Below are 13434 nucleotides of genomic sequence, written 5' to 3'. Positions count from 1 at the left end.
CTGTCGGTGGATATAGAGCATGAGCCAGCTGTGAACAGAGCATTGGGCAGGGATGGGGGCAACGATAATGGAATAGGAGTGCTCATTTGATGAGTCTTGACTGTGAAGCGTATTAGGCTGTCTCTCACCTGCAACTCTTGCATCTTGATCTCAAAAAGGTCTCTGTGGGAGTCCCAGTGTTTTAGGAACGGCTGCACTTGTGAATCAATCCTCTTGCCAACCTACTGTCAAGTTTCACTGTCGGAAACCTTATATTCTCCATTATTTTTCCCTGCAAGGGTAAAAACATACCTGTCTTTTTATTACGATTACTAATTTGTGAGACATTTGCCTCCACGTATTCCAGCAGCAACCGACCCCAGGAGGCATGATGAGGATTGACATTACACCAGACCATATATTAGAAAAAATTGAGAGTTTTGGAAGTTCTATTGTAAGTGGGGCTAAATTTTCCTTGCGTGATGCACCTCACAATCAACCCCCAAGAGCTGGCAACAATGATTTTGTCTCATAAAGAGCTAGAAAATACTCCAACGACATTTATCCAAACTTACGTATCCAAGAAAAATATATTGTGCATGTGTTAAGGAGTGAAACCACTTTAATAGGTGATCAGCATAATCATGTTTTACTTTCAGAAATAGCATTCTACTGTGTATGTTCAAGGCTCAAGTCCAATAAAAGATGTCTGTTTAGTTACTAGGGAATAGCATCAGCCCCTGACCAAATGTCACCATTATATCTTTGTGGTAAACGTTCATAAATTTTAAGTTTATAAATACCGTTGATTTCACAAAGCACTCAGTCTGCCATTGAGATTGATTTGAATGTAATAGTTGAATGCTTCTATTAGAATCTTAACAAATCTGCAAATTTTAGTGGATCTTTGGTTTAAAAGGAAATCGCTGGGTTTCATCAAATTTTTGACACAAAGTTCTTTTCCCGTATCTAGTATGATTGACACGGTTGTGATTGCAAAATTGAATTGTGTGTGGCGCTTCCTGTGAGCAACCATTTACAGCTTAGGCAAAATAGTTAATACACTTCTGTCAAGGGACAATGTTGGGCTGTTTATTACTACTGCGTAGTGTGCATTGGGGAACTAAATATCAACAGTGATCTATTTTAGTCAACTAAGCTCATTTTTATTCATGATCAAACAGAAGAGAAATTTGTTCAGTTTCCTTCTGTTTGATTTGACAAAGAAAGCTAGCAGATGAAATTTATTGGGTTTATCAAATTTCAGTCATTGGGATATCATAATCTGGTGACAAATGCTTCTAATGATCACAACAGAGCAAATTACCTCCTTTTCTCAGTAAGCAGAAACTTGTTTTAGCACTGAAAGGAAAGAAACTAGGACAATTTCCATCTAATTTATCAGCACGTCAGAATTTTCTCTCACGTAGATTTAATAATGTTCCTCAAATTAAATAATGAAATATGGATATTTTATTTTAACCATAAATTCTCATACAATGATGGACTAATATGGCTGCTATTTCTTTGAACTGGATTTGATTGTAGCAGTTAGAAAATTGTTGTTGTTGAGTTCAGTGGGGTTTTGTGCAGAGCAGTATTACTGGAGGTGTACAAGGAGTTGAAATTGTTCCTTATATGTTCAACATCCTAAACCAGTTATATTAAAATTCTAGCATTCAATATGGGATTTAATGAGAAGGACAAATCACCATTTCTGGAATTGAGAATTAAAAGTTAAGAATGCTGGAACGACACAGCCAGTCAGGCAATATCTGAGGAGAAGAACCAAGCTAATATTTCAGGTTGTTGACTTTTCATCAGTTTTTATCCAAGATTTAATTTTGATTTATTAGCTGGTTGGAACAGCATTGTCAAGGTTTGGCTTTCATGTAAGTCATGGTCAGTATGCTGCAGTATTAAAAGTTAATTGAGAACCAAACACTAACCTGTTTTGTCAAATTGACATACTTGAAATGTAATTTTAGAACTCTATTTCTCTTTCAATTAAGGTCTTACAAATGTGATAATGGGTTACTCAGCATAATTTGCAGTACTCCTAGACATGTGTGAAGTAGAACAGCAATGATAAGTGAAGAGGCTTTGCTACCTCCTACAGGACTGATTTTGACTGACTTCTTAATAGGATTTACACTTAGAAGATTAATGAGAAATGTATTTATGGAGTTGTTTTTCCTTTGCTTTTTGGATTTAATCATTGAAGTTTTCTAACTTAGTGAAATGATCTGATTGACAGAGTAAGATTGCGCAACACTTGCTACTGAACAAAGAGCATTTGTTTTTGTTACCATAATGACCACATATTCCTGGAACAAGAAGTAGCAGTGTCATCAAACTACAGTACAAGTTCTTCCTTCCATGGCTGCACATCTCTGCAGTGCATCCATGACCACGTAAATTATATTTGGAATTTTAAAATAAAATGCAATGCATCTAGATACAGTTCTCAATTTTTATTTTCCCCTTTTTTTAACCAGTTGCATTAATTTTGTGTTTTTAATGGTTATTTAACAGGAGTAAAATTAGAATTAAATTGACTGTAAAGCAAATGGATGGTTTTTCTCCCCCCCTATTCAATTATGTGATCACAAAAGTTATTGAAAAACATGTGCAGAGCAGGAATACCTACCTGCCTTAATCATATTTACTTCTAAAACAAAAATAGACTTGTATAGAGGATTGATGTTTCATCTCTTATGGAGTAGCTTTAGAATTATTGACAAAATTTGTGCCTTGAGATGAGCGAAGAAATAATTTAATTTCAGAAACGAATATTGTTCTTAGAATTTTAGCATACAAACCCTCTGTATGCCACTCAGCCTCTCGTTTCACGGTTGTTTTGTGGAGAGGAACATTATGCATGTTACACTTCATAAAATTTTGCATGTATATTTGAGGTTCTTCTTTTGAAAGATCAATGCAGAAAGGATGAATCTTAAACTATGGAGCAAAGCAGTATCTGCATTAAAATTAATCACTTTTTTAAAAAGAATGGATTCAAGCAGATTGATTTGACAGCTTTTCTGCGCAGATAATAACAGCATTTACAAGGTGAGCAAGGTTACATTTCAGGAATATTTCATCATTCATTCTTCATCTTTTGAAAGTGTAGAAGTAATTGTTGTAATTGAATCTGTGTCTGTTTGAATGGCCAATTTAAATTCCTTAATTGATTAAATGTGATTTTCAGTTAGAGATTTTTTATGCACAGTGAAATCTGTTGACTTCCTAACTCTAAATACACTTTGATGGTTAGCGGTACCATAGAGGTGGGACTTGGCAAAGAACACACTAGATTGTCTACTGGTCTCATTCTGATTTCCAGTGATGATGAATTTTGGGCGAGAGATGTCATTGCAAAGAAGATCTTCCCAACAGAGGCTAAGCTTGGAATTGAAATGGAGGTGGCCACCCAGTGGCATGTTGGGGATACAACGGCACCTCTTCACTGACATCCCAGCACAGACCTACTGGGAAGCAATAGGATTTTTTTTACCTTTTTACCATTTTACCATCCGACAGAGAACAACTCCATTATGATGTGCCCTTGAGGTCTGCCTCCCTGCCTTAGCAGTGTCCATCTATCTTGGTGGGGCTACAAGCCAGTTTTAACAGCAGACCCTGTGATTGGACCTCTCACTTCATTGGCCCACCCATCATCCTTAATTGATAGAGCACTAAGGAACAACTTCTTACCTTGCTGAAACAGACAGATTATAAGCAATGTTGCATCATAGTCACTTTGACGTCCCAACAATCTTGGCAAAATTCAGCCCTTTGTTTTGTTGTGTACTATTTGTAAATGTCTGAGTCATAGATCTAGATATCATTCATTAAGTAACAACAAAAGTGAAAAAGAGTTGTTTAATAATTAAGGATTGCTTTGGTTTTAACTGAGCCTTACAGTTCATGCTGAGAGTGTAAAGAAAAATGCATGTTTGAAACAAGTGCTGTTTCTTTAATAATGGCTTAGGTGAATCATCAACATTGTAAAATTGGATTGAATGTGCTTAGGATTCATTTTAATGAAAGCTTCTAAATTCTGCACTTGGTTTTGCTCAATACATCTTGGTAACAAAAAGGATTACAGAACAAATTAAGAAGTTGTGCACATTTCTACAGCAGAGTTATTCTGTTTAAATTACTTGGTGCTCGCTTTTATTAGAGAAGCAAATTATTCTAACCAAAAGAAGAAATCATGGAAACTGCACTTGCTTGCTGAACAACTCCGAGGTAGAAAAGTTAGCTTCTTGCATAGTATACGTTATTTTTTGATAAGTGCTTAGCTTCCTTATTTCTGGTTGTGTAACAATCAGTTGGTATTCAGCAAAATATATGACATGTTCATGGGAGTATGGATTAGTTTAAAAATAGTTTGTGTACCATATTACTGCATAGATTGTCGTATACAATTCATCCAAAATATCTAGCCACCTAAGATCTAGCACCTACACCAGTCCTATGTGAATATTGTTTTCTAATGAGTGGGGATGTACAGTTTTAATTGATATCTTTAAGTTTAATTTTGGTATGCTTATTAACAATACATTTAACCTCACCAGAATTTAATTGAAGTTTCTTTGCACGAGTATGTTTCAGTGCTTCCAATTTGAAATAATAATGCAGTGGCACGGTCACTTCAAATTTTCTTGAAAAAGCTGATCAATGTGTAGTTTCGAATTTGCATGTGAAATTTTCTGTGGAAATACTTTTTGACCAATGCTTGAATCTGTAATAGGTCAACTGCACTAGCATATGAAAACTTAATGTTGCTAAACAATAATACTTGAAGTTGTTCTTTATCTTTTTGGCTAAGTTTTTTTTTGAACACTAATGAATGAGTATTATAACATTTGTCATCATTTTTTTGAGATTTGAATATCTTCATAAGAATGATATCTCAATATGTAAAGCCACAGTGATAAAATGCATAACCTTCTACAGTTTAAGTTGACCAAATTGATATTACTTTCAAAATAGGTTATGCTAAAAATTTTAATGCTGTTTATGTCAGTTGTACTGATAAGCCTATTTTTAAATTCATCACCCTTGCTCTTTAATGTTAAAATTATTATAAGCTTCCAGTGAGTTGGAATTATAATTAGCATAGCTGAAAACTTAACATGGCAAAATCTAATAGCCTCATAATGTGAGATGCAATGTTTTATGAATTGTACCATGTTTTAAGTATACTGTAGGAACATAACATTAAAGATTATTTCCTGTCAGAACTTATTACATACTTTAATATAAATACTACTTCTGACTAATTTAGCAGCCACAACTGAAGAACCTGAGGTAGTCCCTGACCCTATCAAGCAAACTGATCGGGTAGTGAAAATAGCTGGAATCAGTGCTGGAGTTCTGGTTTTCATCCTCCTCCTCCTGGTTGTGGTAATGATCGTCAAGAAAAGGTACAATATTGTTTGTATATCTAGAATGAATGCAGCTACTAATTGACTTGTTTCATAAAATCTATTACGCATTTTTGAAGCAGTTTTAGGTAGTTGGATGATAATTGCACTTTATAACAATGTTTGTCTGTTTTAACAACACATCTAATTACTTTATGTAGTAATACCATATAACCAAAGAAAAACTAACAAGAATGCATACAGCTTAAATATTTTATTTTAAGGAAAACGTGGCTAATGCTCATTTCAAATCTACACAAGGATGTAGACTCAGTCAGTTCTTGAGATCTAAATTATATGTATCATGAACTGGGTAAATCTTTTGATCCCAAGTTCTGAAACTAGTTTCACCTCAAACATTTGTACCTGTTTCCCAACCAGCATGGCTTATTGAAGTTGTAAAAAGCCTAGTGATAACCCAAGTTTTCAGACACAACAATTTTTTGAAGTTATATTGCTGATGGGAAACTCTGCCTGGAATTATGAAATTTTCTAACCATTGACACTAACTGAATTTCTAATAACCCCTCTGGTTGGTAAAACTGCCCAGCTGAAGGCCATAGTTAGAAGTTAACACTGAAGCTTATTGAAAGTGAAACGTTTCTTGTGAACTCTGAAAGGAAACATCCCTCATTTATGTTGAGGTACCCGACACTTTTGCCTTTGTAAGTTGCAGAAATGTTGTGAGGAAATGTCTGATTTTCTTGAAAACTAAATGACTTGATGAAATATTTTGAGATTAAGCAGAGAAGGAGAAATAGTAGAGCTGTTGGCTTGACTCAACAACTGGGAGCATGACTGAATGACATGAATGTAGGAGGAAGCTTTATCAAATGGACTGTGAAGGAAGCGTGGTGGACATATTGTTTTGGAATAGAAAAGGAGATGAGTCAAAGCAAGGCAAAGGCCACTTAAAGACATTGTGAATTCTAAGTAGCGTCAAAAAGGCATTGATGATTTGACATAGTGGGTGGAATAGTGGCGGATCAATTTCAAAGTAGAGAGTTGTGCAGTGATTCATGTTTGTAGATCAAATGTAGAGTGCCAGTACAAAATAAGGCACGAGATTCTAAAGCAGAGGAATTTATGTATATATATATGCATAAGCCATTTGACGGTGTTGGGACAAATTGAGAGAGCAGGAAATAAAGCATAAATAAAGTAATAAAGCTTTACTTTATTAATAGGGAACAAGAGCAATGGGTTATGCTGGAGTTGCAAATAACACTGGTTCAGAGTCAACTTCAGTATTGCCTCTAGTCCTGGGCACCTCACTTCACAATGGATGTGAAGGCATCATTGGAGAAGGGGCAGTGAAGATTCACCAGGATGGATCCAGGGATGAGAAATGTAAATTACATAGATTGAAGAACTTGGGACTGTTTTCTTTGGAGAAAAGAAACTTGAGAAGAGATTTGACAGAGGTATTCAAAATCATTTCAGGAATCACTTAAGGGTCTGGGGAGATCAGTTCGAGAAAAGTTATTCTCATGAGTGAAAGGATCAAGAGCACAAAGGAACAGGTTTAAGGTAATTGGAAGAAGAGCCAATGGAGACAAGAGGAGAAACATTTTCTTGCAGCAGAATGTAGGGATCTGGAATACCTAAGAGTGTGATGGAGGTAGATTCATTTGAGGCATTTAAAAGGGAATTAGATAACTATCTGCAAAGGACGAATATGCAGAGTTAAAGGAAAAGGCCAGGGGCAATGAGGGATTGCTCATTTAAAGAGCTGGAGTAGATACAATGGCCTGAATATTTTTTTTTCTGTGCTGTAGTAAATCTGAACAAGTTTGGTGATGTGGGAAAAGATCAGGCTATAGATGGAAAATGGTTGTAGAGAGCAGATTGGAGACTGGGGCAAGATGACACAACAATGAGAGGGTCTAAAGTGAACATAGAAGCAATCATAAAGAGGTTACATTGTTCAAAAAGGATGTTTTGAATATTGTGACAGAGATGGGAAGGGAGAGTAAAAGGGGGCATTTTTCTTCTTGTCAACAAAATTGAATGTTGAAAATTACAATATTTGTCTGTCTGGTCATGTTTCCTGACGAACAGGTTGATTGATAGCTAACATAAATTGCAGGATGAGAGGCAAAACGCAGCTGAATTCATGTGCAAAGTAGGCTATCCAATACAGAGCAGTCAGATTCCAGGGAGGAGCAGGAGCAGTGTTAACATGTTAGAGTTTGAAAATCTACAAATCTGCATTGCAGCATCTGAACTATTGTAAACCATAGATTTGAAACTGACCCTGTCAGAGATCCTAGGATCAGCGATCTAAATGTGTAAGGCACTAACAGGAAATGCCACACAAGCATAGGAACAGGGGTAGGTCATTTGACCCCTTAGGTCTGTTCTGCTATACATTAAGGTCAGGTCTGATCTGCAAGCTAACTGTATAAAGCTGTCTTCACACTTTGTATGTCTTAATATCTTTGGTTGGCAAAAACATATCAATCTCCGATTGAAAGAAAACAAGTTATCTAGCATCAGATGTCAAACTGTTGCCACCCTTTAGGTCTTTACTTGTTTTCCTCCTGAAAAGTTGGCTAATGGTTTAGACTACGCCTCCTAGTTCTCATCTTGCCAAAAAGGAGAAATAGCTCCTTCTGTCAGGTTTATCAATTTACTTTAATATCTTGAAAGTAAATCATTCCTAATCTCCTAAATTGGAAGGGATGCAACCACTGCTCTTCGAGAACTTCCTGCGTAGGCAAAAGAAGTCTGAAGGTCCCACATGATTGAATAAATAGGCTGTGCACAATAAAAATATAAAAAAAGATTTTGAATGCAACCCTAGTTTGTGTAATGTCTCCGTGTAATTTAGTCCTTGCAAATCAGGAATCAGTCTGGTAAATCTACACCAAGCTCTCTCCAAGGCCATGACTTCTACTGTCTTGTACACTAATCCTCTTGCTATAAAAGCCAGAATTTCACTAGCATTTACTGGTATTTTTTTGTACCTATTATGACCAGGTGAGGAGGAGTGATCAGCTCACTACTTTTTCAGCCCCTTTTGGTCAACTGCAACAAGTACTTTCTTTCTTAGTACGTAGTTATCATTTTTCAGTGAAGTTTTCAGTTGTTTTTCAGTGATAGAGACTGGAGTTTTATTACATTTTGAATCCAGGAAATGTAAGAAATATGACATCAAATGCCCCCATAAACACAGATAATAACGTTTTACGATAAAGATGTTAGGGAAAGATGTCTCGTATGGATAGGATAATAAAAGCTAATGCAGTTACAGATCTTAAGAGTCCCTTGAGTTTCAAAAGAAAAGAAATCTGAATCCAACTGCTTAGCTGTAGTCCTATTTCACCAGGAGTAGCCAAACTTGCCAATCACCTGATTTTCCCAGGAACAGTTTTCCAAGTCACTTTTTCACCAGCACTGGTTTCTGAGCCTGAGAGAGGGACCGGGGGGAGAAGAGCCTTCAGCATCCTTTAATATTGTTGGCTGATGTTACTTTTTCTGTCGTTGCTTGAAGCAAGCCACTGATTTATGGTTAATTTGTATATTCCAAGTCTAGATCATTGTCTTTTCAAACTGAACACTTAACAGGTAACCCTTCATCTCCACTATGTGCAAGTGTGAGTAAGACGAGAAATATAAATTTCTTCACACATCACTGGGTTTCAGTGCCTCCTAATTAAAATGGTTATTCTGTTGCAGCCAGTTTTGTATATTCTCCATGTGGGTTGCCTAGTCTTGTTAGGTAATGACACCAGCTATTTTGGGTCAGTTCTGTCCTTTATTAAAACCATTTTTAGTCCATGTAATTCTTGGGTATTCAAGTCAAATGATTAAAGTTGAATATTGATCATCCATTTTCACTATGATCATAGCACTGTTCGAGACATCTAAGTGGTGTCTAAGCCTCTCTAAATGTCCTGTCTTTCTAGTTTTTCCTCCTTTTGAAAAGTATCCTGAGTGAAAGTAAAATGATCTCTCATTGAAAACCATTTGTAGAAGTTGTCCACACTTACTTAATCTATCAATAGCTTTTACTAATTTTATGTTTCCATCTCCACTGCATACTATGCCACCTATCTTCGGGGCGTTAGCAAATTTGAACATGTGGGGCTTTCTATCCATCATCTGAGTTTTAAACACAGTAAATAGTTGAGGCCCCAACACAGACTCTTTCAAGCTACCACTAGTAGAATCATTGGGATATCTACCCATTATCCTTAAGTGCTATGTCTTATCACTCAGCCGAATCCTAACCAAGTCAATAATTTGCATTAAATTCAATGAGTTTTAATTATAGTTAACCATTTCTTGTCAGGATTTATGAAATGCCTTCTATGTGAACAACACCCATAGGCATGTCGAAATGATTCAGTTCAATCTTAATTACAGACACGAGTAATTTCCTGACTATAAATGTTAGGTTAACCACTCTATAAATTCTCTGGTCTTCCTCCCCACCTTGCCAAAATAGCAGAGAGATAGATTGGAAAATTCTGTTTAAAACATAGGTTCCTGAATATGGAGAACCTTGGAGATTGTAGTTAGTACATCTACGATGTTTTTTCTTTTCCTATGAAACCTTCATTTGGGAATCATCTTGACGTGAGAATGAACCACTTGTTAGTTATTTTCTTAATTGCATTTTCTTCATTTAGATAATTTTGATTTGATTTGACCTGATTTAATATTAGTTTCTTTGGGATGTCTGGCATTTTGACCTCTTTCTCTGGAAACGCTAATACAAAGTGACAATTCAGCGTGCTTGCCATTACCTCCCCTTCATTGAATTCTAGAATAATAATAATATATTTGTGTTCCTTTTGGTATGCCTTGCAAGTTTCTTTTCAGATTTCTGTTTTGTAGTTTGCACAATGTGCTAGCCATTTTTTATTACTCTTTATCTCTGGGTCGGTACTATTTTTTACATCTTTATATGAATTTACTTTTTAAGTTTTTGTAGTCTCTTACCTCTTTAAACATGCCAAAAAAAAGGAGCCCTTGTACCTCAGAGGTGTTCTGATGGCAAAATTAGGTTTTGATCATCTCCCACTGATCTTAAATATTTTACTCATCAACAGATTTGTGCAGTGATCCTCGGAGGTCTCTGTCTCATCTCATTGAAGTCAACCTTAACTAAGTCTAGAATCGGAGCAGCTGTTTTACATATTTTATCTTTAAAGAATATGTTGAACTTGACTATATCACAACCTCCTTAATAAATGTTCAGGCACTGTTAGGTCATTAACTAAATCTGGCTCATTACTCATGACTAAATTTGATATGACAAACCCTCTATTGGTTGTAGGACATATTGCTGCAGTAAACTATCATGAAACAACTCAAGAATGTCTCGGTCTTCCCCCCCCCCCCCCCCCCACCCACCAAAATCTCAATCTCGCTCCCATGCCCCCCACAAAAAAGTAGTACCACTTGACCCTTGCTGCCTGGTTTTCTAACTTGTGCATTTAGAAGGATCACCTACTTGCATCAGCCCCTGTTAGCAGGAGTCGATGCACTTCCCCACCATGGTCTGAAATCCCAATTTGCTTTTTCTTAATTCTACCCATAGCCTATCCAATAATTGACATTTTTGTGTTATATCCTGTCTGACCATTCATGTGATTTTGTTCTTATTCACTAAGGCTAATTCTTTCAGTCTTTCCTGTTAGTCTTTAATTTTGTAACTCATTTCCAATTCTGGCCATTTTGTAGCCATGTCTCAGTGATTTGTGTGATACCAGTGTCTTCTAATTGACTTTTCACCTTCAATTCATTCCATGTGTTATTAGTACCCAATGCATTTGTATAAAGAACACCTGTATGGCCTTCAAAACTGTAGCTGTTCTGTCAGTTTCTATTATTTTACTGATATGTTTCTGATTTCTCTCTCCTAGCTTTGCATATTTTAATCATCCCTCTTTCCTCCAAAGTTCACTTTCTGTTACACTCTCACTCCTTTCATTTAGTTATCTATGTCATCTTGTAATTTTGAACCCCTCTCCCTTCTCTCAACTCCTTTGGCCCTAACTCCCAAGTTTAAAGTGCTTGTCTGTACCCTCTTTATCCTTTCTTAATTCTTTCCACAAGGAGCCTGATCCCAGCTTGGTTTAAGGGAAGTGTGTGTCTTATGAACATGGAGCAGCAGCAGGCCATTCAATAAGTTCATGATTAAGTAATTATTTTGCTAATAATCTTATTATAATTAATCTGATTATCACCTCAAGTCCACAATCCCATCTACCCTGATAACTTCTCAGTCCCTTGCCTAACAAGAATCTGTCTACCTCTGCCTTAAAATGTTTAATGTCTCTGTTTCTATTTATAACTTACACCTTTTCAGCAAAACAACCTAACCTAAACCTTCATTTGATCACTGACCTTCAAATTACGCAGGCGACAGATTCACTCCAGCCCAGGTTACATGTCCGCCTTTGTTTATTGTAAACGTAAAGCTCTGGTTCCAAAATATATAGATCCTATAAATATAATTGTAGCACGATCCACTTCTCTCAGTTAGTTTCACGTTATTATATATGCAATTGGCCGTACCAGCTCCCTTCTGCCTCTGCATTTCTCTGAAGTGTTATCAAAATTTCGTATAAATTTTTCAGATACTGATCTCCCTCCTTAATGTATCAGAACGTCTCCAATTTGCACTCAATCACAGTGACCGAGTCAGAAAGTGAGAGATTCAATATGTAGAGATCTACTGTAAATGTATTAACTTGGGGAGAGTGTGATTGACTGTAGTCCAGATATGCAACCTGCTCCATCATGCCTTGATCCAGATTATTTGCTATTTGTACCTATTCTTTTTGTTTCAAGGTTTTTATTCTACTCAACAATTCACACAAAGCGATAAAACACTGGTCTAAAATTTTAAGTACCTTGATCCTCTTTACTAATGAAAAATCTGTCTATTTCAGCCTTGAATATGTTCAATTACATAGCCTCAATCGCCCTCTATGGGAAAGAATTCTGCTGTTTCACTGTACTTTAAATCAGGAAATTCCTCCTCATCTCTGTTTTACATGGGTGATCCCTTAATCTCAGATTATGCCTCCTGATCCAAAACACTCTGATAAGGAGAAAGATCCTCTCAGAATTTATTAAGACGCCTTGGAATCTTAGATATTTCAATAAGGTCTCCTCTCATTCTTCTAAAATCCAATGACTACAGGCCCAACATACTCAACCTCTCTTCATAGGAACATCTCTCCACTCTTGTGATCAACCTGGTAAACTTCCTCTGGATTGCCTCCAATGCCAGTATGTCCTTCTTGGAGAAGGGGACCAGAATTATTCACCATATTCTAGATGTGGCTTGAACTAGTGCCTTGTATATTTTAGCCAGGCTCCCCTATTTTTATACTCCATTCCCTTTGAAATAAAGGCCACACACTCAATTTGCCTTCCCTATTACCTGCTGAAGTTGTATGTTAGCTTTTTGCAATTTATGCACCAGGACCCACAAATCCCTCTGTGTTGCAGGTTTCTGCAGCCTTTCTTCATTTAAATAATATGTATCTCCTCTATTTTTCCTGACAAAGTCCTTACCTCACATTTCCCCACATTATATTCCATCTGCCAAGTTTTGACCAGTTAATGTCTCTGTATGCCTCTGCAGTCTCTCTATCTCATTTTCACCATTTTTGGAGGTTCTGGAGTAGATTTGTAGCTCAGGTTGTGGGTGTTGAGGTTGGTTGGCTCGCCGAGCTGGTTTCTTGTATCGCAGATGTTTCGTTACCATGTTGGGTAACATCCTCACTGCAGCCTCCGATGAAACATCGGTGTGTTTTCCCGCCTGGTTTTTAAACTCTGGAGTCCATTGAGCTGGATTGCCTCACTTCCGGTTTTCCTTCGTAGTGGAATGTATATGGTTTCGAGTTCAATGTGCTTACTAATAGCATGCTTCTTGGAGTGCCAGGCTTCTAGGAGTTCTCATGCCTGTCTCTGCCTAGCTTGACCCAGGATTTTGGTGTTGTCCCCGTCAAATTAGTGGTTCTCCTTGTCCATGTGGATTGAGATGAGTGAGTAT

At 36.8% G+C, this 13434-nt stretch overlaps 1 protein-coding gene across 3 annotated transcripts in view; it reads left to right on the top strand.

Annotated features, from left to right (window-relative positions):
* Window positions 1-13434, top strand: part of ptprk (protein tyrosine phosphatase receptor type K) — a 542188-nt gene that overhangs the window by 440593 nt on the left and 88161 nt on the right. For all 3 annotated transcript variants that reach the window (XM_048597194.1, XM_048597193.1, XM_048597191.1), the window contains exon 14: window positions 5276-5414. In XM_048597194.1, the coding sequence (XP_048453151.1) occupies window positions 5276-5414 (139 nt within the window). The remainder of the gene's footprint in view (window positions 1-5275; window positions 5415-13434) is intronic.

This window comes from Rhincodon typus, chromosome 5 (genome assembly GCF_021869965.1).
Source record: "Rhincodon typus isolate 14 chromosome 5, sRhiTyp1.1, whole genome shotgun sequence".
Taxonomy (NCBI): domain Eukaryota; kingdom Metazoa; phylum Chordata; class Chondrichthyes; order Orectolobiformes; family Rhincodontidae; genus Rhincodon; species Rhincodon typus.
The sequence above is the reverse complement of the archived record's forward strand: the minus strand, read 5'-3'. Positions and strand labels throughout refer to the sequence as shown.